General features: G+C 42.8%; 1 protein-coding gene across 2 annotated transcripts in view; it reads right to left on the bottom strand.

The window, feature by feature from the left end:
- Positions 1–11,708: 11,708 nt before the first annotated feature.
- CUL4A (cullin 4A) overlaps positions 11,709–27,652 on the bottom strand; it is a 46,113-nt gene continuing 30,169 nt past the window's right edge. For both annotated transcript variants that reach the window (XM_063101903.1, XM_063101902.1), the window contains 9 exons: positions 26,260–26,364; positions 25,919–26,029; positions 25,735–25,820; positions 25,243–25,350; positions 22,442–22,555; positions 20,695–20,800; positions 19,665–19,837; positions 14,299–14,451; positions 11,709–12,754 (listed from right to left, as the gene is read on the bottom strand). In XM_063101903.1, coding sequence (XP_062957973.1) covers positions 12,659–12,754; positions 14,299–14,451; positions 19,665–19,837; positions 20,695–20,800; positions 22,442–22,555; positions 25,243–25,350; positions 25,735–25,820; positions 25,919–26,029; positions 26,260–26,364 — 1,052 coding nt within the window. In that variant the 3' untranslated portion in view covers positions 11,709–12,658. The remainder of the gene's footprint in view (positions 12,755–14,298; positions 14,452–19,664; positions 19,838–20,694; positions 20,801–22,441; positions 22,556–25,242; positions 25,351–25,734; positions 25,821–25,918; positions 26,030–26,259; positions 26,365–27,652) is intronic.

Raw genomic sequence — 27,652 nt, forward strand, 5'->3', positions numbered from 1 at the left:
GCCTGTGTTCCCACGGCCTTGCCAAAGGAGTTGTGCTAAGTCTTAGATTTTGGCCAGTCTGATAGGTGAGAAGTTATACCCCTGTAGTTTTAATTTGCATTTCCCTTATGAGTGAGGCTGAACATGTTTTCATATGTTTAAGGACTATTTGCATTACTTTTTCAGCAAATTATATGCATTTTTTGCCCATTTTTCTATTGGATTTTAGTCCTCAGTTTGTAGAAGCCCTTCCTGTATTAGGGATAGCTGTTATATGTCACATTTTTTAAAAGTCAGTGTGTCATTCTTTTTAAATCAGTGTGTCACTTGGCACTTTTCTTTGCTTATGGCATGTTTTTGTTTTGCCAGAGCTCTTTTGTTTGAATGTGGCTGAATTGATCACTTTTTTCCGTGATAGTTTTTAAATTCTGAGGCATAGGACAATTCTTCCCAGTTTCAGGTTATAAAAAATCCATCTGTGTTTTCTGCTAGTTCGTGTGGTTTCATTTTTTACATTCATATCTCTGATTCGTTACCCTAATGTGCCTGCAAGGAGTGGGTCCCATTTTATCTTTTCTTTATAGGTCCAGTTGTCCTAACACCTCTTATGAAAAAGTTCATCCCTCACCCACTGGTCTGAGATTCTGCTCTTATCCTATACTAAATTTGACATGTACTTGACTTTGCTTTATGATTTTCTATTCTGTTTCCAGTACCACAGTTTTAAAATTATAGATGCTTTATCTGTAGGGTCAGCTCCCTCAGTTTTCTCTTTCAAAGGCAGGAAACTGTGGGAAGGTTAAGTATACGCAGAGACCGAGGGGCGAGGTGTGTCTGCAGATGGTGCTGATGCTGCCGCTGAGCTGTCCCTGGTAAGGGGCACTTCTTCTCTCTAAGCAGAAAAGCAGGAGGACAAGGAAAGCCTGTCTTCCGCTTGCTTCTTCTCAACTGCTTTAGTGCAGAAATAATTTTATGTCAAAGAGGAACATTCTGGAGTGACACAATCGGATTTCTTTCAGTGCTGTGGGGCTAAGGGTGAAAGAGCCTTGCAAAACCTCTGAACTCTAGTTGGTAAATTTGTTTCTCAGGGGTATGGGTTAGCTATTCTGAAACTATGTGTTGACCAGTGTTGAGCAAATGCATAGAGGTTTTGCAGGTTTCTCACTGTAGAGAGAGTCACAAACAGGGAAACGGTGAAGGTGAGAATGAGCCCTGCGGTACTGGACAGGCAGTCTCTGTGGCATCAGCGAGAACCCTGCATTGTCAGGCAGAGGTCGCTGGACAGTGTCAGACGTCAGTAGAGCCGCGCGAGGATCCATCCGCCTGTTTGTAGACGTCTCTCCTGGCCCCGGCCGCTGAGAGGGCTGGGAACAGCGTGGAGCACGCCAGGCCCAACTGTGGGCCCGAAGCGCTGTTCCCAGTGGAAGGAGCCTGTTGATTCCCAAGCTGGGCAGGGAAAACACAAGATGACCCCAGAGCGTCTTGTGGTGCCAGAAAATAAGGATGTGCTTAAAAAACAAAACTCTGTGGTGTGTCAAAGGTACACAGAAGCCAGCCCAAGAAAGCGCCCAACAGCCAAAGCAGGAACAGTTTGAGTAAAAAAGTAAACTGATAGTTTTGAAGTATAACCAAAAGAATAATAATAAATATCCCTGAGTCCATACTGATGGGAATAACTGAATAAATACGTGGGGGAGGAGAAACAAATCTTCCTTACTGAAAATTCCAGTGACTGTTTCCAAGCAATGGCGATTGCTGCAGGCAGCTTCCACCAGCAGACGCTGAAAGTTTAAGGCTAAACAGGTATTTGGATAGTCTCAAAGACTTCTCCAAAATAACATTTGTTAATTACAAGGAGAAAACCATTAACTTGACAGTGGAGAAAACCAGCAGTCACTACCTCAGTAAGCTGGTGACCGTTAACGTCACGGCCACAGGACACATGGACGCCCGTGCACCTCCTGAGATGGCGCCGAGGAGGCCAAGCCACTTCCGTGGAGTCCTTCCCAATAATGTGTCACCTCCACCTGATGTAAGAAAATGGACAAGCACACACCCAGGGGAATCCTGCAAGATAACTGACGAGTCTCAGAAGTCTCATGGTCGTGAACGACTGCAAAAGAAAGGAACTGTCACAGATGGCTGGAGACTAAGGAGACGTGAGGACTAGCACAGCATGGGGTCCTAGAGCAGAAACAGGAAACACTAGCGACATCCGAAGAACTCTGTGGTTTAGGTAATAATGTCAAGCCCATGCTCACTTCTGTTTTGGTGAATGTACTTTGGTTCCGTAAGATGCTAACCTTACGGGCTGCTGGGTCAAAGGCCTGAGGGAACTCTGTACTATTTTTGCAGCTCTTCTATAAGTCTACAACTGGTAGGATTTTTATTGGATCACATTACATTTATAAGTTAACTGGGGGTAGTTGACATCTTTATGGTGTGAGCCTCGTCATCTAAGGGCACTTAACTTGTTGAAGTCTAGCTTGAGTTATTTTTAAATAGTTTATTGTTTTACTTTATGAAAATAATAGTTGTACATAATAGGCTGATAAATGTAGAAAAATTAAAAGGGGAGATTCACTACTCAGCAGCAACCACTACATATTGTGGTATGTTTTATGTCTATTTTCCATATATACGTGCTTTTAAAAAATAATTGTCATCATATTTTATAGCCTACTTTTTTCACTTTACAGCAGAGATGTTTTTCCATGCCATTACAAACTCTTTAGAAACAGTTTTAATAGTTACATAATATTACACCATTTGGCTATAACATTTTTCTTACTGACAGATGATTTCCCCCCTTTTTTGCTAATATGAGTAATAATATGATACACATTTTTGAGGATGAAATTTTATGCATATGCTTATGATTCTCCCCAAAGATTAAATTTATCAGCTAAAAGACAACGGTGCTTAATACATTCTGCTCTTATTCCCCACCAGCAACCGCTTCAGGGCATATTTTATTCTTTCATTTAGTCACCCACCAAACATGCTGAATTATTTGTTTACTTTCTGTTTCACTCAAGTTATCTACTATTTTTCCTTTGCCCAAGAATCAGCAGACAGTCACTTATCAGAAAGGGTCTGCTGCTTGTGGTGATTAGAATTTCAAGCGTTGGGCCTGGGAGCAAGTGAGGGTTTCTGGGGCTTTTCCTGCCACTCAGGCTTCTGTCACCTGTGAGAGGACGGGTCGTGGCAGTGCCGTGCTCTTGCCGGGCTGTTCAGAGCGTGGGCCCTGGCCTCAGCGCCTGGGCTCGGCTTACTCTCCTGCCTGCCATTTCCTCTGGGGACCTGATCCTCCCCTCTCTTCTCCAGTGCTCTGGCCCACCCGTCTCAGGAACATTTTGGTCCATTAATGACACAAAAGGCAAATAATCCTGCCTGATGAGTGTAGACTAGTATTAATAATATGTCCGAAAAATATAAAACAGTAAGTTCTCAAGTGACATACATGCTACCAGAAAAAAAGAAGCAAGACTCCCATGATACAATAATTTTTTTAGTTGCTCTCTGTCCCATAGGAATTTAGATTGTTTACCCTTTTTGTGTTTATGGTAATGACAATGAGAACTTCTGTACACGTGTCTCCTGCCCTGCTCTGGTAATGTCCTGTGGTGGATTCCTTCAGGAAGAATTACTGGGTCAGAGGGTGCCTGCCCTTTGACATCGACTGCTAAATTGCTTTCCTGGAGCTGTTGGTGAGAATGCTTGCCTCAGAGTATGATCCTGAGTGCTAATGGTTGTTATTTAGCCTCCTAAAATGGGCAAGTTTTACTGATTTCCTTGAAGTACTGAAACCATGGTAGATTCATATTATGAAAAAGGAACCCTCTCACAAAAAAGAACCAAAACTTTTACCTTCTTAGAAAGCAGACTTTAAAAATAGGTCTAAGTCATTTGCAGCATGAGAAATTATATAATTTCAGTTATGCTCATGTTTCCTTTATACACCCACCTGGGTGCCATTGTCTGAGAACCTGGGATCTGAGGTGATGTTAACTAGAGGCTGTTCTTGTTTAAGAATGAAAGGTTGTTAACCAGAGTTATTCCTGGTGATGGAAGACAAAGAACGGGAACCGAAATCCACAGGAAGCCACTTCTCCATGTGCAGCTCATGATGATAACTGGAAGGGCACAGGGTGGGGATTTAAAAATGGTTCTGTGCTGCCAGTGGGACACAGAGCTGAGCAGCCAGAGGCAGGCGTGGCAGAGCCTCCTTCAAATGACCACTGAGAAGACTAAAGAAATGTAAGGACGTGACAGACCTGCAGACACGTGCTTCAGTTAGGAAATACACGATCTCAAGTCAGTAAGGTCACGAAGGCCACACGGTGGTATTAATCATTAGTTAATCTGGCCACTATCTGTCTCTGCTTCATAACAAAAGAAAACTTTAGGACCAAGACAGAAACACTAAGAAATATCACAATAGTTATGATTCCGACTTTAAAAAAATTCTCCATTAAAGAACTAACGTCTTCTTGCCTGTTAGTTTGTCCAGATAGAGCCAGGTAAAAATACTCTTTCAGAAATTTTTCCTTTAACATTCTGTTGTTTTGGCCAGTACAGGGATCAAACCCTGGACCTTGGTGTTATCAGGACCAGGCTCTACCAACTGAGCTAACCAGCCAGCCTCTTTTAATTTAAAATCAACTTCATTAAGGTTAGTTTACATAAAATAAGGACACTCATTTTAGGTGTTCAGTTTGATGAGTTTTGACAACTGTACACCCATGAAACCACCAACCAATCAAAATATAAAACATTTTCTTTAATCCGGAAAATTCCTTTGTGCCTTTGTGGTTAAACTTCAACCCCCTGCCCTCGTCCTTAGACCTGGTCAGCCGCTGGTCTGCTTTCACTAGATGGCAGTTTCTCATAGGACAGAGTTTCATGTAGACAGAGTCACATAGCGTGTACTTTTTTGTCTCGGATTCTTGCTCTGCACATGGCATTTCTGTTGTTCGTGCCACTGGTCCATCCTTCATTGCTAAGTAGTGTCCCATTGTTTGATCCACCATAATTTATCTGTTTACCTGTTGAAGGACATTTGCGTTGTTTCCAGTTTTCTGGTTGTGACATAAAGCTGCTGTGAACGCGTGTGTACATATGCTTTCATCTCTTTCAGGTAAACACCCGGCAGTGGAGAAGCTGGGTCGTATGCTAGGGCGTGTGTCGAACTTAAGAGGAGCTGCCCAACACGTTTCCAATGTGGCCGTGCCACTGCACATTCCCGCCAACGTTTTCCCCATGTCCTTGCCAACAAGGTACTGTCAGTCTTTTTAATTAAAAGACTAGAATAGCTATGTAAGTGTATCTCATTGTGATTGTGATTTAACTTTTTCTGATGACTAATGCGTTAGGGATCTTTCCATGTGGCTAATGACCGTTTGTATGTCTTTTTCAGTGAAGCGTCTATTCAGACTTCGGTGTATTTTTACAAAGGGGTTGTTTTCTTACTGATTCGAAGAGTTCTTCGTATATTCTGCATATAAATCCTTTGTCAGCTCTATGTATTGTTGGTATTTTCTCCCATTCTATGCCTTGCCTTTTTCTTTTGTTAACGGTATCTTTTAAAGAGCAAGCTTTGTCAACAATGTGGCTAGCAAGAGAAAAAAGAAAAATATTTTAAGAACAAGCTTTAAATTTTATTAAAACCCAATTTATCCATATTTTCTTTATGCTTCGTGCTTTTTGTGTCCTAAGAAATCTTTGCATATACCAACATTCCGAAGATTTTTTCACCTATGTTTTCTTCTAGAATTTTTATGGTTTTAGTTTCAACAATTAGGTCTATGATAAATTTAAACTTTGTGGACAGTGTGAGGTGAGGGCCAGTGTTCATTTTTTCCCCTGTGGATATCCATTTGATAAAAAGACTTTTCTTCCCCATTGAATTGCCTTGGAAATCTTTGTTGAAAAAAATACCTTGACTGTAGGTAGATATATTTTTGTACTCCCTATTGGATTTAATTGACCCTATGTCTGTCCTTTGGCCAATCACACAATGTCTTGATTTATACTAAGTCTTGAAATTAGGTAAAGTCAGTCTTTACCTAATTTTGTTCTTTTAAATTTTGTTCTTTTGTTCTTTTAAACTTTGTTCTTTTAAAAATGATTTTGGTCCAAGCTTATTCTTGGTGGTAAAAAATTTAAAAAAATGTTTTGTTTTGGCTATTTGCATTTCCATTTCCATATACATTTTAGAGTCAGCTTATCGTTTTTCTGTAAAGGAAAAAGCTGGAATTTTGCCGGACATTGGAATGAATCTATATATGAATTTGGATATGGGTCTTCTAATAACATGATGTATTCTCCATTTATTTTAGTCATCTTTAATTTTTTCAACAATGTTTTGTAGTTTCCAGCTGTGTTAGACGGTTCAGGGTGCTCTAACAAAATACCATAAACTGGAATACTCATAAACAACAGAAATTTATTTCTCACAGTTCTGGAGGCTGGGAGTTCAAGGTCAGTGGCTATAGATTTAGCGTCTGTGAGGACCAGCTTTCTGGTTCTTACCTGGTGTTTCCTCGCCCTGTCCTCATGCCATGGAAGGGACTAGTTAGTTCTCTGGGGCTCCACCCTCAGGCCTCATCACCTCCCAAAGGCCCCACCTCCTAGTACCATCACCTTGGGGGAGAGGATTTCACATGTGAATTCTGGGGGGACACATTCAGTCTGTAGCATAATGTGAGCACTTGAAGCTGTACATTTCTTTCTAAACCCTTCTCTAGCTGCATCTTACCAATTTTTGGTGTGTTGTGTTTTCCTATTCATGCAACTCAAGATATTTTCTAATGTTCCTTGTGATTTTTCTTTGACCCATGGATTATTGATTTATAAGAGTGTTATTTATTTAGAATTCTCTTTATATTAGAATTATTAAATTATTTATTTAGAAATACATTGCTTAATTTCCAACCAGTTAGTTGTTACCAGTTTTTCCAGTTTTCTTTCTGTTAGATTTCTAATTTATTTCACTGTGGTCAGGAGATACGTTCTGTATAAGTGTAGCCCTTTTATATACATTGAGACTTGTTTATTATCTGCCTGTATCTACCTTGGTGAATGTGCCCTGTGCGCTGAAGAGCACCCTGCTGTTGCTGGGTGTGGCGCTCCGTTAGCTCGGTCAGAGGTCGACAGTGTTTTCACGTCTTCTCTGTCCCTCCTGATTGTCTCCCTGTTCACTCCGGTTCCTGAAAGAAGAGTGGTGACGTCTCCAGTCACAATCCTGGATTTGTCTATTTCTCCTTTTCTCTTGTCAGTTCTATCAGTTCTTGCCTCATGTAGTTTGAAGCTGTGTTCATAGAGGCCTGTACTCGTGGGGTTAGGTCTTTGGATGAATGACTGTTCACCTCTGTCTCTGGTCACATCCCTCATCCTGAAGTCAACTTTGATATTAATATGGCCACTCCATCTTCCTTATGATTAGTTTTCATAGTATATCTTCTTTCAGCCTTTTAGTTTAACCCACCCGTGTCTTTAAGAAATGTCTTTCTTATAGATGGTGTATACTTTGGTCTTAATTTTCTATCCACTGTGAAAATCTTTGCCTTGTAATTGGTATTTACTAACGAAATTCATGATACGGTCAGGTTTATGTCTCCCACCTTTGTTTCTTTTCTAGTGGTGCCGTCTGCTCAGTATTCCCTTGTAAACCAAGTTTCCTGCCTTCCTTTGGACTGAGCATTTTTTAGAATTACGTTTTTTCTTTTCTCTCGCGTCTTTCTGTCTCTGTCCGTCTGTCATATTATCAGTGGTTGCCCAGGGTCTACAACACGCATCTCTAACTCATCACACTTCCAAGGCCACTTTCTGCGCAACGCCACCACCTGACAACAGCATCCTGCCACTTCCTCCCTCCCGTCCCCTGGATGTGTCTTACGTTTTACGTCTACATATGTTATAATCCCAAAATATGTTACTATTTTTGCTTTAGTCGATTTAAAAAATAGTAATAAGGTTGTGGGACTGCCTTGCGTGTCTACCGCGCATCTGCCACTCCCGTGCTGGACCCCGGCCTCAGTGCCTCCGGCCAGCAGTTCTGTGGGCGGTGATCGTCCGTCGGCTGCAGGTCACTTCTTCCAGCTTTTGTCCTGGCTCTTCATTGGAAATGAACCACTTGAGGTTTGTGCTGGGTTTCTTTGTCCCGACGCCGGCCTGCACTGGGTGTCTGTGCTGTGCGCGGACGTCCACTCACCTGCACTGCTGTGTGGTCTGCTAGAAGCGGCTTCGTCTGTTTACTCACAACACCCCACAGAGCAGGTGGGATCATTGGATCCACGGAGGAGACAACAAAACCCAAGTGTGGAGATGTCAGCAGTTTGCTGAGAGGCCCCGGACGGTGCGGAGCAGGGGTTGTCCCGGCTCTGCTGACCCCGGAGCCTGGAAAGGGACGACAAAGGGCTAGGGCTCTCTGGAGAGGACACTCCGAACCCCTCCGCAGCGGTTCTCATGTCACTGGTCACAGAACCCCTCGTCCCGGTCTGTGCGCGCGCGTACGCACGCACGCACGAGCACACGCGCGCACGCCGCACAGGCACGCGCGCGCCGCACAGGCACAGGCACGCACGCGCGCCCAGGCGCCGCGGCGCTCCCGCTTGTTCGCCGGCCGGCCAGCGGCGGCTCGCGCGTCTCCCTCTCCCAGCCCCGCTCCCGGATCCCGTCCTCGCACAGCCCGCGTCGCCCGCTCAGCCTCAGGAGCGCACCCCCGGCGGGTGTAGCGTCCCCCAGACCTGCGGGGCCCCGCACGTTACACCGACTAGCACCGTCTGTCGCTTCGATCTAAGGGTCCGGGTTTCAAACCTTGTTTCCCCCACTGTACACTGTTAAAGTATCATCTAATCTCAGTCCCTTAAGAAATGGATCATTAATGTGATAGATTAGTAGGGAGAGAATTTAAGAAGATGGTCAAAGGACACAAAACCTGCTACACTGGAAAAATTGGAGAAACCCACACTTCTAGTTCCGCGGCACGGCTCGGTGGGCACAGCCGACGAGCACCGGGCACCCCGGAACTGGACACACGCACACACGTCTAGGTCCGTGGCACGGCACGGTGGGCACAGCCGACGAGCACCGGGCACCCCGGAACTGGACACACGCACACACGTCAAGGTCCACGCCACGGCATGGTGGTCACAGCCGACGAGCACCGGGCACCCCGGAACTGGACACACGCACACACGTCTAGGTCCGTGGCACGGCACGGTGGGCACAGCCGACGAGCACCGGGCACCCCGGAACTGGAGAAACGCACACACGTCAAGGTCCGCGGCATGGCTCGGTGGGCACAGCCGACGAGCACCGGGCACCCCGGAACTGGACACACGCACACACGTCAAGGTCCACGCCACGGCACGGTGGGCACAGCCGACGAGCACCGGGCACCCCGGAACTGGACACACGCACACACGTCAAGGTCCACGCCACGGCACGGTGGGCACAGCCGACGAGCACCGGGCACCCCGGAACTGGACACACGCACACACGTCAAGGTCCACGCCACGGCATGGTGGTCACAGCCGACGAGCACCGGGCACCCCGGAACTGGACACACGCACACACGTCTAGGTCCGTGGCACGGCACGGTGGGCACAGCCGACGAGCACCGGGCACCCCGGAACTGGAGAAACGCACACACGTCAAGGTCCGCGGCATGGCTCGGTGGGCACAGCCGACGAGCACCGGGCACCCCGGAACTGGACACACGCACACACGTCAAGGTCCACGCCACGGCACGGTGGGCACAGCCGACGAGCACCGGGCACCCCGGAACTGGAGAAACGCACACACGTCAAGGTCCGCGGCATGGCTCGGTGGGCACAGCCGACGAGCACCGGGCACCCCGGAACTGGAGAAACGCACACACGTCAAGGTCCACGCCACGGCACGGTGGGCACAGCCGACGAGCACCGGGCACCCCGGAACTGGACACACGCACACACGTCAAGGTCCGCGGCATGGCTCGGTGGGCACAGCCGACGAGCACCGGGCACCCCGGAACTGGACACACGCACACACGTCAAGGTCCGCGGCATGGCTCGGTGGGCACAGCCGACCAGCACGCGCACCCCAGAAGTGCTGAGCACGTTGCACACGTCGGGACCCCACATTTCATGCGTTTGAGGCAGCGGATACGTTAACTAGCATGATTTCATTCCTCCACATTCTATTCACAAATTAAAACATCATTTTCTACTCCATATGTTTGCACAATTATAAACTGTTAACTTAGGATAAAAAACGTGCTTTCTTAGATTTATGTTTTTTTTTTTTTTAACACTTAAATCTTCACTTGGAACTTATTTTAGTATAAAAATGACTGTAATCCAACTTCTCTTTTCAAGGTGGTGGCCCAAACGTTTCCAGCGTCGTGCGTTTAGAAGCCTCCAGGTCTGGGCCACACGGAGCCCCGCGTGCTCGGCCACGTGCCAGTGCCTCTGACGCGGGCACGGACCGTCCGTCCGCAGCCGCGAGCGCCCGGGGGCACGTGCGGCTTCAGCGCGATCCTGGCCGCGCCCGCGTGTCTTCCCACGCTGCACAGACAAATGTGAGAAAAGCACGTGCCTTCCATTTACGCAGGGCTTGTGTCCCCAGGTAATTTTATGTGCCTTCCACACTTCACTGTTTATCATGTTTTGGTTATTGAAAAAATAACATTCCACGTTAGTTAGTATGGATGGAATGGCTACTTACTGACTTTTCGGTTAATTTCGTGTAGTTAACTTGGTGAATTCTTTTTTTAGTCATAGCTTTTCATTTGTTTCTCTGATTTTCTGGGTACACAATAATCTAATCTGCAACTAATTTTAGCTTCTTCCAATTTTATAGCTTTTTTCTCGCCTAAGAGCCTTTTCCTCGTCTGAGCACTCTTTCCTTTTCCATTACTCTGTACTATTTGTTTTACATTAACCTTTACCTGCAATAGGCCTGTGAACGATACTGATGAGAGAGTGAAGAGCAGCAGCTAGAACCAAAGGTACAGCACACTGCTCTTAACCGCCGGAAAGTGAAAAAGGCCCGCTGGCCAGTTTTCTCCCTCACTGCTAGTTTCCAGTAGAGGCGACCAGGAAAGAACAATCACTTAAGGGGGTGACAGGGCCCCCCTGCTTTTGGCTTCTCTGTGTCTGGTATACTAGTAATTAATTCAAAGTTGCTAAAGGGTTGGGAGAAAAGTGTAGTTTGCATATTACAAAGTTTTATTAATGTGATTTTAAGGCCCATTAAACTAATTTTATTCAAAGTAAGTCCACATTAAATTACAATATTAATCTCTAGACACAATAAACTTAAAGTATAAGATATAGAAATAGAAATCTATTTGGTCTTTCATAGACCACATATAGAACTCATAAATGAAACTTTACAAATATAGAAATGATGATAGTTAAAGAGTGAGAATTTTAATATGGGCACCCATAAGATGACATATTTTAAACACGCATGTTTCAAAGAGGGAGAATCTTTTAATAATTTAGCACAAAATCAAATTATATAAAGTTGGTATATTCCAGAAAATATTGTTTTAAACATTTATACCATGATCAAAATTCCTTTGGTAGCTTTTCATCAAAATGAAACATGCTATTATGTAAAATATAAAGTACTTTTACATGTTATCACAAAAGTATCTTTGTCATAGTTACCACACAACATCACTACTGGACTTTCCTTGTGCTGTTCAATCTCATGTATGTACACACAACACGAAACCAGGTCCCAACAAAATCCTTTTAATCTTTCCACAAAATAACCTCTGCTTCACAATATCAAGTTCAGTCTTCTATGCAACTTTTTACAGTAGCACAGTAGGGAACAAGGACTGTCCCTATGCATGACCGTAAAAACCAAACCAAACCAAACTTTATTATAGCAATCATACAAATACTACAATTTAGAAAAACCAAAGGGCAGTGACCCCGACGCAAAGAAGAGGGGCTGCTAGGCGCAATCTCCGAGTGGAAACAAACACGCTCACCCCAAGCCCTTCAACAACGTTCACAAGTAACTTGGCCGAATTGAAGCAGAGGCGCTGAGGGGCCACCTCACCCAGCACGCCAGACACAGGGTCTTCTTGGCACGTGAGGGATCTCACTTGAAAATCAAGTCAAAAAATTTAAAACTTTTTGAAAATACATGACACCCAGATGCCAGTGTTTCGGTTGCATAATTGATTTGCCAGTTTTGAACACTGTTTCTTCCTAATGTTCACCAATTAAGGGTTCTTGTTTAACTGTTCATCAACTAAGAGAGCTTGTCTTCAGGAATCTCCAAGAAATCCTTGTAGCTAAAGAATGCAGCATTTAGGGTCTTTTCATTGTGCATTCATGATCACACACACGCAAACAAAACAAACCTTCAGCTTTTTGCCACAAGAACAAGGCCTTATAAAGAAACTTCTTTAACAAATATCTTCTTGTCCAATCTCAAGTTATTTTGCCCAGAGCAATAGAGACAATTTAAACGCCTAAAAGAACTAGAGAAAGAACTGGAGGGGAAAAAAGATAGATTTGCCATTTGAAAATCCTTGAGCCTTGTGAAGGATAATCCAAGAGTCATCTCTTCTCCTTCTAATTTAGAAGTGTCCACAGCTGGTTCCACCACAGAGCGTCCTGGGAACGCACAGAAGTGCCTCCCTCCAGGAGAACAGTCTGCGGACACGTCACGCCACGTAGTGATACTGATTCGGATTGTCTTTGTCTCTCTCCATATAGTCTCTGTCTATAAGAGATTCAATTCTCTTTTTCAAATCTCCAGGCTAAAAAAGAAAACAGACAAACAGACAAACCCCCTCATTATAGTGGCATTAAATTTACAAACACAAGGGCATATATAATGCAAGAAATACAATTATAATTACATACATACATGCTACATGTAAAATTATACAAATAGACACACTTATGTCTAAGTGTATCTATAAAATGAATAAAACTCCCTACTTCAAAGACAATGTTAATGTTATCCCTTGATCAAAAGTGTTTCCCTGTGAGTTTGCCAGAGTGTGGCTTCCTGTGTGAAATGGGAAACTTGTGACATGTAAACACATTACCATTAGTGATGAGCACATAAGCAAGGCAGAGCTTATTATGTGACACAGTTTCGTTTGTTTGAAGGGGAAATCTGCTAATGTCTCAGAGCATTTTCACCCTTTGCAAGGACACTTCCCCCTCAGTGCTGTATTTTATTATTACATATTTACATATTTGCTATATATGCTACATCTACACAGTGAAACTACAAATCCTGAGTTCTCCTTTGCCAAAAGCAGATGCCTGAACTGACACATGCACAGCCACAGCATCTCTGTGCCCGGGGAAGGAAACCATCTTCAACTCTCTGCATTAGGAAGCAGATCTGTGTTAGCATCTATGAGCAAGGATTTCCCTACATAAAGGAGACACTCTGTTTTCCAAACAGTATAACCCTCTCTTCAGTGATAGTCCATCCAATACAAGATATGGCTGAAAACCCAATCATCTGTAAAAGCAGACCTAGGTGCTCTGGCTAGCTGCACATCATACTTGCTACTTAGTCTATGGTTTAAGTTCTGGGTCTCTTCATTTACAAAAACTGCCCTGTCTTGGGGCAGCAAAGAATAATGTGCAAACCTGTCTCATGAGCTGTGCAGAGCACGGCGGATGCACATGCCACCTCCAGACGGCAACGGGGTTTAACACAGGCTGCTGCGGACAGATTCCACCAGCCACTGGAGTGCTACTCAGCTCTATCCCCGCGTGAAGAGGGCAGGCCAAAATGGACCACTCGGGACCAGAGGACTGTCATGCAAGTGCAGTATTTTCTGGGCTGACAAATACATTTTTAAAGAACTTTTCATAATGCTTCCTTCATCTGTCCTGTGCCCCCTACACAGCAGCACAGTGAATCTTGCCTGGAAATACCGTGTGGACTTGTGGTCTGTGCAGACTCTCACAAGCAACACAGTAGCTTGTAAATGCTGAGTAAGTTAGTTGTTATTACCATTTCCTAAAAATCTTATAACTTTAACTGCTACAACTACTGAGAAAAGTTTGCTAAGATTTCCATGAAATATCCACCTCTTCCCTTGAAAATATGAGCAGTTCGGTGTCTCTGGAAGTGGAGTCTTAGGTCTGCATCATTTCTACAATGGTGACAAAGAACACATGGAGTAAGGCGCTCACTTCACACGTGCAGCGCACATGCAAGTGATCACTGACAACGCAGGTCAAGTGACAGACTCTGAAGACATAAGCATCGGACATTCTGTGTCAACTGTTTAGCACAATACAACAAATCTAATTACACTAATACTGCATTTACCTTTACTGGAAATTTCAGCTGATTATACAATTCAGAAACTAGAAGGTTATGGCCAAGAGTCTTTCTCATCTTCATTGTCCTGACGATAGCAGCATCAATCTGGTACTGTCTGTCCTGAAACACTCTCTCAGTGGTGCTCACTTGTTCCTCGACCTGTACAAACAAGAAAAAGGTTAAGTGCAAAGATGTACTTCAGTATTATTTCATGTTGTTGAGTTTGATGAGAAACTTTCTTTTGAAGCAAAGAAAGGCCATACTTTGAATGAATCCTGTTCTGTTATATGCATTTTTATTCTAGTAAAACCCAGCTTCCCAGAAGAGCCAAACTCTAAAACTAAAACTTGAAAAGTAATTTAAAAGTTATGTTTTCCTTATAAAATAGCTGTAAAAACCCTATACAAGATATCGGTAGATTAAATCTAGCAGCAGAGTAAACAAAACAAAGCATAATAGCCATCAGGATTTATTCCAGAAACATAAGCTTTGCTCAATGTTAGGAAATTGGTGAATATTACCAAGAGCATCAAAGTCATTGAAAGGTTCGATTACACGATCATTGTGATGGATGCTAAAAAGGCATGACGAAACTGAAAATCGATTCTTGATTCTAAACAAACTTTAGCGTATGAGGAATGATTTAAAAAAAAAAAAAGGAAGAACCTGAACATGATAAAGAGCAGTTACTAGAAACAAACAGCAAACACTAGAAACAAGTGTGCTTAAATAGCACGCCCTCATGGGGATTTGCAGTTGACAAAAGGGTGGGGAAGGTCTGTGCATACACGAAATGTAAGTATGTTTCAGCAAGGGAGAGGCTTCAAGCTTTCATCATATTTTCAAAGGGAAAAAGGTTAATATTCCCCGTACCAGAGATAAAATTAGGAAGAGAGAGCCTAGTTGCACTGCTATTTCTTAAAAAACATACTTTAGACATTCTAGCTATGCAATAAGAGAACAAGCTGAAGAGGTATATTGAAGGAAGCAAACAAAATGATCATTATTTGTAGATGAGCTGGAAAATCCAAGAAAAGCAACTGAAAAACCATCAAAGCTAATGAGAGTTTTGTAAAGTGGCTGAAAACAAATGCACAAAGATAAATGGAATATTCACACGTACATAGTGACAATAACTGGGTGGAAAGGTAAAGTAGACCCCTTCACAAGGTACCAGCATTTCACTGGCCCTTCTTGCTTAAACTTCTTCAGTGGTTTCCCAAATGCTTCGCAGGTCTGAGCATTCCCTGTAGGGCCTGCCTGGGGCATCCCCAGGCCTTGCCTTTTGGCAACGAAGCCGCAACCAGAGGCCTTCTTTCAGTTCCTGAAAAATGCTAATGTCCCTTCGTTGGGAAAGCTTTCATGGACCCAAGTATTAGATGACGCTTTCCCACACTCTCCGTCATAACATTTTCCTCAACTGTAACAAGCTAGTAAATGTGTGATCATCTGGTACCTCTATGCTGGACAAGACTAAATGCCCCTTGAGTTGGGGACTTAGTCTTTACTGCTGATGACTGAATTCAGAGAGGGCCTGGCCCACAGCAGGTGCCCAATAAGTACTTGTTGAATGAATAAAAACTTATAACCATCTAATAAGAAATATGCAAGATTTATAGAAGAAAACTAGAAAATTCTTAGATAAAAGAAATTTTGTGCACATTCATACACATATGCACACATATATATATGAATCAGAAGATCTATTTTGATAGAGATAAAAACTCTGAATGTTAATTAATGCAACCTGAATAAAAATGTCGTCAATGTTCTTATTGGGGGTAAAGACATGATAAAATGATTCTGAAGTTCACTGCGAGAAGAGTTACAGGAATAGGTATATTCATTAAAAGAATTTGGGTTCTGGCTGTGAAACAGATCAACAGAATATGTAGAACAGAATGGAGAAACTGACCCATAATATATGAATCTGATATATAATATAGGTTATAATTCAGGGGTTGGCCAATCAGCTCAGTTGGTTAGGGCACAGACTTGTAACACTAAAGTCAAGGGTTTGGTTCCCCCATACCGGCCAGTCACCAAAAGAGTTTTTTAAAAAAGGTTATAATTCAAATGAATTGTCTAAGGATGACATTTTCAATTTGGTTTTAGATTGAGGGGGTGTTTAGACTGCTTTCTGACACTAAAATAGTTTCTATATCACTCAAAGATTTAAATGTAAAAACTACTAGAAAAATAAAAGGTGAATTTTTTTAAATTTTGGGTTCTGTCTTAGATCTGATACCCAAATCATAAACCATAAAGGAAAGATGACTATATTAGCAAACTTAGAAACTTTCATGTGGAAAAAACCCTGCTCAAAACAACAAAATGATCTGCCACAAATGATAAAGAGTTAATCTCCTTTTTATATAAAAAACACCTACTAATCAAAGAGGAAGAACATTCTAATAAATGTAAGTGACTTGAACAAGCAATTAAAAAAAGAGAAAAATAAAAACAGCTAACCATAAACAGAGCAGCATTAACATTTGGAGAGTGCTTACAGGTGCTTGGCTAAGAGCCCTATAAACTATTCACTTCACTCTCACGACCTGAGGTAGTATTAAGTCTATTTTAAAAGATGAGGAACTGAGGATTAGAAAGATTACATAATTTGTATAAGCTCCTAAATGGCAGAAAGATGCTCAAAGGAATCACAGAAGTTCAAATTAAAACTGCAGTGAACTATCTCTGGATGGAGCGAGTGAAGGGCAGGTGTAGTGGCGTGCAGGCTCTCACGGAATTAAGAGACTGTGTTCTGGGAGAATCTGCCAGACTTCAGCTTGGCAAAGAGTGGTCAAACTAACAAAAGCACATGCTCTTCTACCTAGCAACTCCAGAGCAAGAATTATACTAAAAAACAATCTAACAAGCACACAGAACGTCTGTGCCAGGGTGTCTGACATAACGAGTGCAGCAGATTCACACAGAGGCTCACTCTGTGTCTGCTGCAGCAGGCCTGACAGCGAAAGAGCCCCGTGGCAGAATAAGCGCAGGTCACAAGATGGCACAAACACAGGGTGCATGCACAGCGATCCCAGTAAAAAAGTTTATACATGTATATCACAGAAAAAAGCTGCATGACCACAAACAAAAGTGGCAGCAGCATTTTCTTTGGGGGATGGAGATGGCAGACAGACCCGCAATGGAATTATAACTAAAATTTTACACCCTTTAATCATTCCACTATGGATTCCTAATAGTAAAAAGTTTGGATAAAGGACATGTGCACTTAAATCTTTTATGTCAAATTGTTCACTAAAAAAGTTGTACCCTCAAAGGAGTTGAAAACTTATGTCCACCTGTCCAAAACCTGCCCATGGATGCTTATAGCTACTTTATTCATAATTGCCAAACCCTGGAAGCAACCAACTTTGTCCTACTAAAGGTGACGGATAATCACACTGGGGCACATCCAGACAATGGAACGTTATCCAGCACTAAGCAGAAATGAGCTGTCAAACCAAGGAAAGGCAGGAGGAGCACAAAATGCACATTACTAAGTGAAAGACGCCAACCCCAGAAGGCTACGTTCTGTGTGATTCCAACTACGTGAGATTCTGGAAAGGACAAAATTATGGAAACAGTAAAAAAAGATAAGTAGCTGCCACAGCACGAATAGAGTGAACAGGCAGAGCAAAGCATATTTTTAGGGCAGTGAAATTACTCTGTGTGACACTATAGTGGTGGATACACGTCATTACATGTTTGTCAAAACCCACAGAATGTTCAACACCGAAAGTGAACCTTCATGTAAACTGTGGACTCTGGGTGATGATGACATGTCGGTGTAGGTCAGGAATTGTAATAAATATGTCACTCTGGTGGGGATGCTGACAGCGGGGGAGGCTGTGCATCTGTGTGGGGTATGGGAACTCTCTGTACCTCTGTTCAACTTTGCTGTGAACCTAAAACTATAAAAATGAAGTCTTTAAACACACACACACACAGACACACAGACACACAGACACAGACACACACACAGACACACACACACACACACACACAGACACAGACACAGACACACACACACACACACACACACACACACACACACACACACACACACACACACACACACACACACACACACACACACACACACACACACACTGTGCATCTGTGTGGGGTATGGGAACTCTCTGTACCTCTGTTCAACTTTGCTGTGAACCTAAAACTACTCTAAAAATGAAGTCTTTAAACACACACACACACACACACACCCACACACCTCACCCCACCCCACCCCCCGGCAATCCAACATCTTTTAAAAAATTAAAAAGGCCAGTCAGCTTAGTTGGTTGGAACATGGTGCTGATAACACCAAGGTCTAGGGTTCAATCCCCATACCAACTGGCTGTCAAATTTGATAAAATAAAATAAAATAAGATAAAAATAAATAAAAAAATAAAAATAAATAAATTCCTGTTTCCCCATTTACTTGTCAACTCTGGACATTATCAAACTTTACCATTTCCCAAACTGCTATATTAAAAATGGAATGTTATTTCAATTAAAAAAGTTATTGATGACAGTAAAAATCTTTTATGTATTTATTGGTCTTTTGTATTTCTTTTTGTGTAATCTGAACATATTTTCTGACTGGGCTACCACTGTGCAACTCTAGGTGAGCGAAGCTGTCGTTGACTACGGCTGGACGTAGAGGGGGTATTTGTCTGTGTTATCACCTCACATAAATTAAAGTTGTCCTTGTACTATCTGGACTAACCCCACTCCTTCAAAAGGCCCCCCTGGCACACACCCTGTCTTGATTTGGGATTTACAGGACAAGGGGAGGCTGAAGCCCTGCTGCACGTGTGGGTGCCAGGGGAGCTGCATGAGGACGGCCCTAAGCCCAGTGGTCCCAAACCCATTTGCACAAGTAACACTTGAGGGTCAGATCTGATCCAGAGACACTCCTGTGCACAGTGGCACAGATACCATGTCAATGGACCCATAACATCTAGGGCCAGCCAGAGACCCTCCCCTCTTTCACCCCAGCACCCTGACTGAGGCTGAGGCTGAGAGAACAGCTGAACTGTGCTGTTCAAAATGAAAAGACAGTCACCAGTTCTGAAAATTCCATGTTCTTTCTATGCTAATTGAATTTCATACAGGAAGATCTGAATTAGCACAGCATTTTGTGAATAGTAACAACCGTTACATGGATTTCTTTCTGATTTTCATCCCTACTGAGAATACAGTTAATGAAAGCTACATGGAAATGAGAACTCTTATAAACATTATGTACTCAGGTTAGACACTTCAGAAATATGCTGCAGAACTCTAACAGCCAAGAAGTTGCTACAAAAACTGATGACTCCTTGTGAACACCCTATAAGTAAAAAGAGAAAGTTTATACATACGGTTTCCTTCATCTGAATTTGATTGATCTTTATTCTAAACAACTTGTGCTTGAATTCTCCGTTAAAAATAAATTTGTCTCCGTCTTCTACCTCCTTTCCTTTGGGACTTTTAATCAGAACCCGCGCTTTGCCACAGGCCAGGGACTGCAGTGTCCTTCGCAGTTCACCATCCTCTGAATGGGAAGCAAACACAGACAGACTGGCGTTGAAGGAACAAGACATTTGATAATACGAGGAGACCACACTAGTGCAGCCACTGTGGAAAACAGTGCAACTACAAACAGAACTACTGTATATATTACCTAAAAGAAAGGAAATCAGAATGTCAAAGGGGTATCTGCACCCCATGTTCACTGCAGCACTAGTCACAGTAGCCAAAATATGGAATCAACCTAAATGTCCATCAAGTGATAACTGGACAAAGAAAATGCGGTATATATACACAATGGAATACTACTCAGACATAAAAAATAAAATCCTGTCATTCACAGCACGTGGATGAGCATGGAGGACGTGATGTTAGGTGAAGTAAGCCAGGGACAGAAAGATAAATACTGCATGTTCTCACTATATGCGGAAGCTAAATAAGTTGATCTCACAGGAGCAGAGAGTAGAAGAGCAGTTACCAGAGGCTGGGACGGGTAGGGGGAGAGGGAGGCAGGGAGAGGAGGAAGAGTAAGATCTATAGTTCTACAGCCCTGCAGGGTGACTACAGTTCACAATTTATTGCATAATTTCAAATAGCTAGAATAGAGGAAGTTGAACGTTCCCAACACAAAGAAATAACAAATGTTTAGGGTGATGGATGTGCTGATTGCCTTGATTTGATCACTACACATTGTACAATACATGTATCCAAATACCACATTGTACCCTCTATACATGTACAGCTATTATTAGTCAATTAAAATTTAAAAATTAAAGAAAAAGAAACCATGCTATCCAGTGTGAGCAGCAGAGACCTAGTCTGTCTTCTCCTAAAATGTAAATGTGCTTCTAGAATAGCAGCACTTGCGATGACCCTTCATACCTATCCCAGTGGCCATTCTTATCTCCTCAAAGCTGAACTCGTCGCCCTCGTTGAACATTAGAAGCACCAGTGTCTGGAAAAGGGACACCTGGAACTCTTTTCTCCCCTGAAAGAAAAGGGACTCATCATTTTTGAAGCTGGGCTCGTACAGTCTTTGAAAAATTATAAGAGGCTGCTTCTTGCTCTCAAACTTTTTGTAAGGGACTTAAGAAATTACTAACAGCCACCAAATAAGAAATTAAGCTACTGAATATAAAAGAATAAAACGATTATTAGGTATTGCACTTAAAAATTCTTCCCTTGAAATATTTTTTAGAAGAAATAAAGTTTTCTAGCAAACGCTATTGAACGAGAAGAGTTTTACGGTACCTGAGGACAGACACGTTTTCTGATACATATCGAATAGCTCCTTTATATTCTGCTTTTTAACGGGACTACCTGGAGCAAGGGAGGGGCCCGAGAAGGCTCAGTGATGAAACATGCAGGAAGCAGGCGTGGGCAAAACCTAACCAGTGCCTCTGCTAGGGAGTGACAGAAGCATGCAGACTGCTGCCAATGCCTCCCTCTGTACATCCCTGTCTTGCACATGACCTATCCTGCGATCCCCTTACTATCCAGGAAGTCCCCACTGCAGTGACTTGCCACAGCATCAACGTCAACACCGCAAAGATGCTAACAGTCCAGGAGGGAGAAACAGAAGTGGGGTGAGAAATAGAGGAGGGGTGTCAGCGTCAGGTGCTATCCCTGTCCAACCCAGCCTGGACTCGCAACCCAGCCTTGACTCGCGATGCAAGTCTGTCCCCTATGCATGGAGAGAGCTGCAGCGGGCAGGGGGTGCAGAGGTCAAGCTCTAACTAGTTAGCAAATAAGGCAAAAATTGGGGAAAATGGAAATTAACTTCCTTAATATCTTAAGGAAGAGTATATGTGGTTTTATGCATACAACTCTAAACAAGAATATACATAAAACACGTATGTACAATTCACATGATAATGTATGGATCAGTGCATAATAACAGCTACGCAAAATACGAATTCTCATTTTTTTGCTCCCTGTATATAAGTGAATTTATTTACAAAACTGAAGTCAAACATGAATGTGAAGGTACTCTACCACACGCTGTTCTGTGACACGCTTCCGCCACATCCTGGTGCACTGCATGCACTGCCCTGTTAAATGACTACCACTACCAACAGCGCTACAGCAAGCAATCTGATTTATTTGTCTCTGAAAATGTCTTAAGATGAATTCCTAGCAAAAGAGCACGTGATTTTAAGGGTTTCGAGGCACCATGCCACACTGTCATTTCACAAAGCTCACTGTGACATACACTTTCTCCAGCAAGGAGCAGGAGCTGCTGTTTCTCTTTGTTTTTAGCCTTCATCAATTTCTTAGTCAAAAGTGGCATCTTATGATATTCTAATCTACAACCTTCTGGTTAGCAGAGAAGGGGACACACTTTCATGGAGACTGATTTTTAGTTTTGCTTTTAAGAGTTGCCTCTTCACATCCTTTACTCTTTTTTCAATTAGGTAAACGGTATTCTACTGACTGATTTCTTGTTAATTTTTATTGATTGGAATATTAACCCTATAACTGTTGTTAATTTTATTCACCTAGAAAAGCTAATGCTTAATTATACTGAAACAATCTTTCCTTTCTTTGCTACCAAAGTTCAATGACGATTGAAAAATTTTATTAACATACTTACAAAAAATAAAAAATAAATGAGAGACAAAGAACTTACTTCCTTAAACTCTGCTTTTAAAACAGCGTGCCCCAAGGTAGTCTGCCACTGAAGTTTTCGACCGCTGTGCTTTCCGAGATAAAACGTCTTAAATACTTCCTGAAGTTTAATCATCTGTGAAGCATAAGAAAACAAATTTAATTATGCTAAACACCATTAATCTTAACCACAAATTATTGTTCAATTTACAGAGTTTTTACAGCTGAATTAAAAGGTCATTTCCATACTTTGACAGCTACTTTACTGGATTCTATTCCCTATGAACACATCCATGCTCCTTGGATATTGGGGTTTCCCATCCCATAGGGATAATGCTCGGATTGGTGTTTAGCAGTGCATATAGGTTATACTCCGTAATCTCCATCCCTGACCCAGGCTTGTATGGCCAGAGGCAGATATAACAAAGACTGCAGCCCCACCTATGTTCTCTTCCTGTAACTTCCTGGTCTGGAAAATAAATTCAGGAAGAGAACCCCAATTGGGGGTTAATTTCCCAAGGAAGGGTTGCCTCTCGCTTGAGCGTTCCCAAGGGAAGTTAACCGCTTCGGGGTCTCTCACTGCTCAGAAGAGATGGGCTTTGAGTAATCCTTTGTGTCTCCGTCACCCGGGGGAAGTGGGGTGACAAATCCGTGGGGGGTGAAGCACCAAGCAACAGCCAAGCATACAATCATCTGATGTGTCCATTATCTATCTACAGCAACAACAAATCGCAGGCACGATATCATTTCATTTGTAGGTATTTCCACATATATCTCTAAAAGATAAGGACTCTTTTAGGAAACATACCTACTGTGCCATTACCACACATAAAAAATAAAAGTTTGCCCACCAGACAAGTCTGGGACAATTTCAGCATTAAAATAAGTAAAAAAAAGAACCCATGAATTCATACTGATAAAGATAGAGAGAGAAGTAAGTAAATAAACAGGGTGGGAAGGCTCGGCTCTTCCTTGCTGTGAAACACCAACTTCTAAATACAAAGAAAGGATGGAGCTGAAAAAAAATCCCCATTCATCAAGGTAAGAACAGACTCACGCAGGAACTGTCATGCAGGTTTGATGAGGAAAAAGATGTTAACAAAGTCTTGACACTTGTAGTCCCCACAAAGTGCCTGCTAATTACAAAGGAAAAACACTAAACAGACAGTGGCTAACACCTTAACCTGACAGTTACATCTAACATCACCAAGATGCCAGAGGTAAGTGAGCAGTGCTGTCCTTGTGACACCCTGAGAGGGATGTGGGATGTCCTGGCTGGACCTGCACAACCTGAACCCAATCATGAGGGAACATCTCACAGTTAAGGAGACTGAGGGCAAGACCTGCCAAGTGGATCAGGTACCAGGAAAATTCCTGCAAAGCAGAGACTGGAGACAAGTAACACACTTGGCATCAAAGTATTATGTCAATGTCAATGTGCTGATCTGACAAGGTGCTCTGGCTGTGTTCTGGGAAATACCACTGACGTATTAAGGGTAGACAGCATGATGCAACCACCTCTCAAATGGACCTGGGAGAAAGTGAACGTGTACATACGGAGACGGGGCAGGGGGGACAATGCCCATGAGGTAACGCTGAAACAGAGGTGGGGGTGCCTGGGCACTCTGTGAACCCACGTGCATGTGTTCCGTGTGTCTAGATTGTTTCAGAGTAAGAAGTGAGGAACCGGCAGCGGCATGAGGGAGGCACACCCAGGGTAGGCAGCAAGGGAGGACTTCTGGTGGTGAGCTCAGCCTCAGCAAGCAGGAGGAAGTCCAGTTGCTGCGACGGAGGGGACATGAGGCTTTCTGGAGGAGGCCCAAAAGAACACAAGTGGTCAGAAGAGGTGAGGGCTGGCAGAGCCTGCAGGGTTTCGTGGAAGCCTGCTCCTGAGGCTGGAAAAGCCCACAGGACATGGCGGTAAACGGAGGAGCAGGCTGAGCACTGGTGGGGCTGCCCCATGTGTGCAACAACCAGAGAGCTGAGGGTGAGTTCTAGAGAGCAGCATTTAGAGTAGAGGTGGACAAAAAAAGAGAAGAAAACTACAAAGGCTACTGACCAGCAGGGTCCAAACAGAAGAAAATCAAGAAGAGAGGTTGTCTTGGAAATTGAAAACCGAGCTTCAGGAGAACAGAAACAGCCAGCGAGCAACGAGAGGTCTGGTGTGAGGCCCTGGCCACGTCACCTGCGGCCGGTTCTGGCTCCATGTTCCCAGGACTTGTGCCTTTCCTTGCCCTTTCTGCCTGCTCAGCCGGAAGGCCCTCATCCTTTCTCTGCTTAGGAGACCCATCGTTCATGAAGATCAGGCTTAAGTGTTGCCTTCTCCAGGAAGTCTTCCCTGATTCCATACTGGAAACAGCCCTTTTCACTTTGCTGGTATTACAAATAGTGGTGCATAAGCCATTTCCTCTGCTGGACTTGAACTTCACTGAGCACAGGACTCTGCCTCCTATCTGCAAATCCTCCACAGCACATAAAGTTATGGCTGAATAATGCTGTTCCCTAGCCTTTAGCTCTGTCTACAGCGGAGGGAAGAATAACCAGACCAGGAGTGCCCACACCCTGACAAGCAGTAACTTTCAAAACAAGCCTCTGTGCTGACAGTCTCCCTGATGGTCAGCAGGTGGACACAGGCTGCACTGGAAGGAGCTGCACACATGACAACAGGGGTCACTTTCGAATGCTGCTTTCAGACACAACAGAACACTGACTGAGTGGTGACTTTAAAAAGCTTCTCATTAAACACTTCTTGAAGGTAACATGTTTGGGCATGGTCTGGGTTTAACACAGAAAGCAGGACAAAATACTCTTTAAAATACTTACTTCTGGAGTTAAATGCACTTCCATGGGCGTGTATGTTGGCCAGTATCCCATTGTAAGTATATTTACTGTGAGGTCTATTGGGCCCGGGTCACTTTGATTCTGCATATGCTAAAAACAAACGAAATCCAAGATAAAATAATTATTTTAGAAAATCACCAGAAATAGTAAATTTGTAAAATAGTAAACGGTGTAATTTTCAAAATAAAGTTTCACAAATGTTAGCATTTATTTCAGTCCAAAGAACATATTCTACTGATGCCAAATGTGTTCTGATGTCACTGGAATTATTTTTTTTCTTCTTCTGCTCATGTCACCAGTATAATACACCAGTAGACACACTTAAGTCAAATTTTTGTTATATATTTTAAGTGACTCCTTTCTTCTCCATTTTGAATTTAAGTTATTTGAATATGGAAAATCAATAACATTTTTTACATAATCTGAAGTGGGACACTTTTTAAAAAGCTGTTTTACTTGAAGAAACACACGCACCTGCTTGAAGTGCACCATGATGTCCTTGGAAAGCTCCATGTCCTTGAACATGCCTTCTAGCTTGCTGGTGAATGCGGCGCCACACTCTGTGCACAGGGAGGAGGGGTGAGGAACAGCAGTTGCACCCTGCCAGCCCCTCCAGCCCCCTGAGCCAAGCAGAAAGGGTCTGGTCCCCCATGCTTACCATGTTTGAGCTTGGACAACATGGATTTCTCAGCATCCACTGAGGCACTTTTCCCAACAAGGAGTCTTTTTGCCAAATCTTTTTTATAAAATGCTTCAAAGACATCTTTACCTGTTTGTAACCAGATGAGAAGTGAGACATCAGAGAGTGAGTATCCCAATGCTTTACTTCAACTGCTGAAAAGCCCTCTGATGCGTTCATTCTGATTTAAACCAGCTCTACTAACACTGAAATTCTTGTTAAGTTTCCTCGTGAAAAGACAGGGCCTGAGTATGGATCTTTTGATTACGCAAGGTTTTCTAAGTGCCTGAGCCTCACAAAGCACCCACTGCGCTTCTCACCATGAATGAACCTGAATATTATCATGATCTTGTCCAGGATCCGCTCCAGCTCCTCGTCAGTGGCTTCTTTATTGCCCGCTCTTAACTTGGAGTCAACGTGCTTGGCTATGAGAGTAAAAGTTTAAATTACTAGGAAAATAGTGTACACTCTAAATTAAAAAACAGTATTTTAAATTTCTACAAGCAACAGCTGGATAGTCACTCCAGAACCATTACAAAATGACATTACTAGAAGACAAAAAGACAAATATCTGATTTTCTAAGACAGGTAATCTCAAGTCATGTGAGAATACTTCTCAAAACTTTAATGAAGTGAAGGACTGAATTTTTAAAGCAGGCTTCTTAAATATCTTTTCTAATCTCTAAATTTAAAAAGAAAATTGATTCCAGTAACTACATGCTTGGACTTCATGATACGTGACAGCTCCAGAAACTAGAATGCCCCATTTTCAAGATGTGGCATAATAAATTCAGAGGAGACTTTCTCTAACAGAAAGAATTTCTCTGAGCCTCAAGTGGTTAATCCAAGGTGGCAAAGCAGATATAACAGCACTCCTACTGAGACTTCTTGCTTCTGAGACTGCACAAACCAGTACGAGGTGGCTTGGGAAGGGAGGATGAAAGTCTCCACATAATGACAGAAGCCCAGGCTTCCAGAAGCCCACACTCCCAAGAGCTTAACATGTGTCTTCTTGAGAGAAACCACATCAATAAAGTGGTACAAATGCAAAATTACATTGCTTCGTGAATTCCTTCTGTTGTTGCTTTTATTCTTTTATTTTTAAACTTTATTTTACGGAATATTCTGAATACATAGAAAAGGAGACATTTGCATAATGAACTCCACTCCATGTTCCACCACACAACCAACATGCAGCAAATTCTGTATCACTGTGTTACATCTCTCTTTGCCCCTTTCCTCCTGTAAATTAAGAAAAAACTTACTGACTACTGAAAGTCTATGAATTCTGAAATACATTTCGATATTATCACACAGTAATTATACAAAGTGGTAATTTAAAAAAATATTTCATCTTGGGCCGGCCCGTGGCTCACTCGGGAGAGTGTGGTGCTGGGAACACCAAGGCCCCGGGTTCGGATCCCATATACGGATGGCCGGTTCGCTCACTGGCTGAGCGTGGTGCTCACAACACCAAGTCAAGGGTTAAGATCCCCTTACCGGTCATCTTTAAAAAAAAAAAAAAAAAAAAAAAAAAAAATATTTCATCTTAAAATGTTATCCTTTGAGATCTCACCTAATTTTATCATATTTTAATACTGATTATAGTATGCAAAGATGGTGATTGAAGAATATCTCATGTTAAATATTATCCAGAGATTGACAAAGTTATCCTCATAACGCAGACGCATTCTCACATAACAAACCTTCCGT

Source organism: Cynocephalus volans, chromosome 7 (assembly GCF_027409185.1).
Source record: "Cynocephalus volans isolate mCynVol1 chromosome 7, mCynVol1.pri, whole genome shotgun sequence".
NCBI classification, from domain to species: Eukaryota; Metazoa; Chordata; class Mammalia; order Dermoptera; family Cynocephalidae; genus Cynocephalus; species Cynocephalus volans.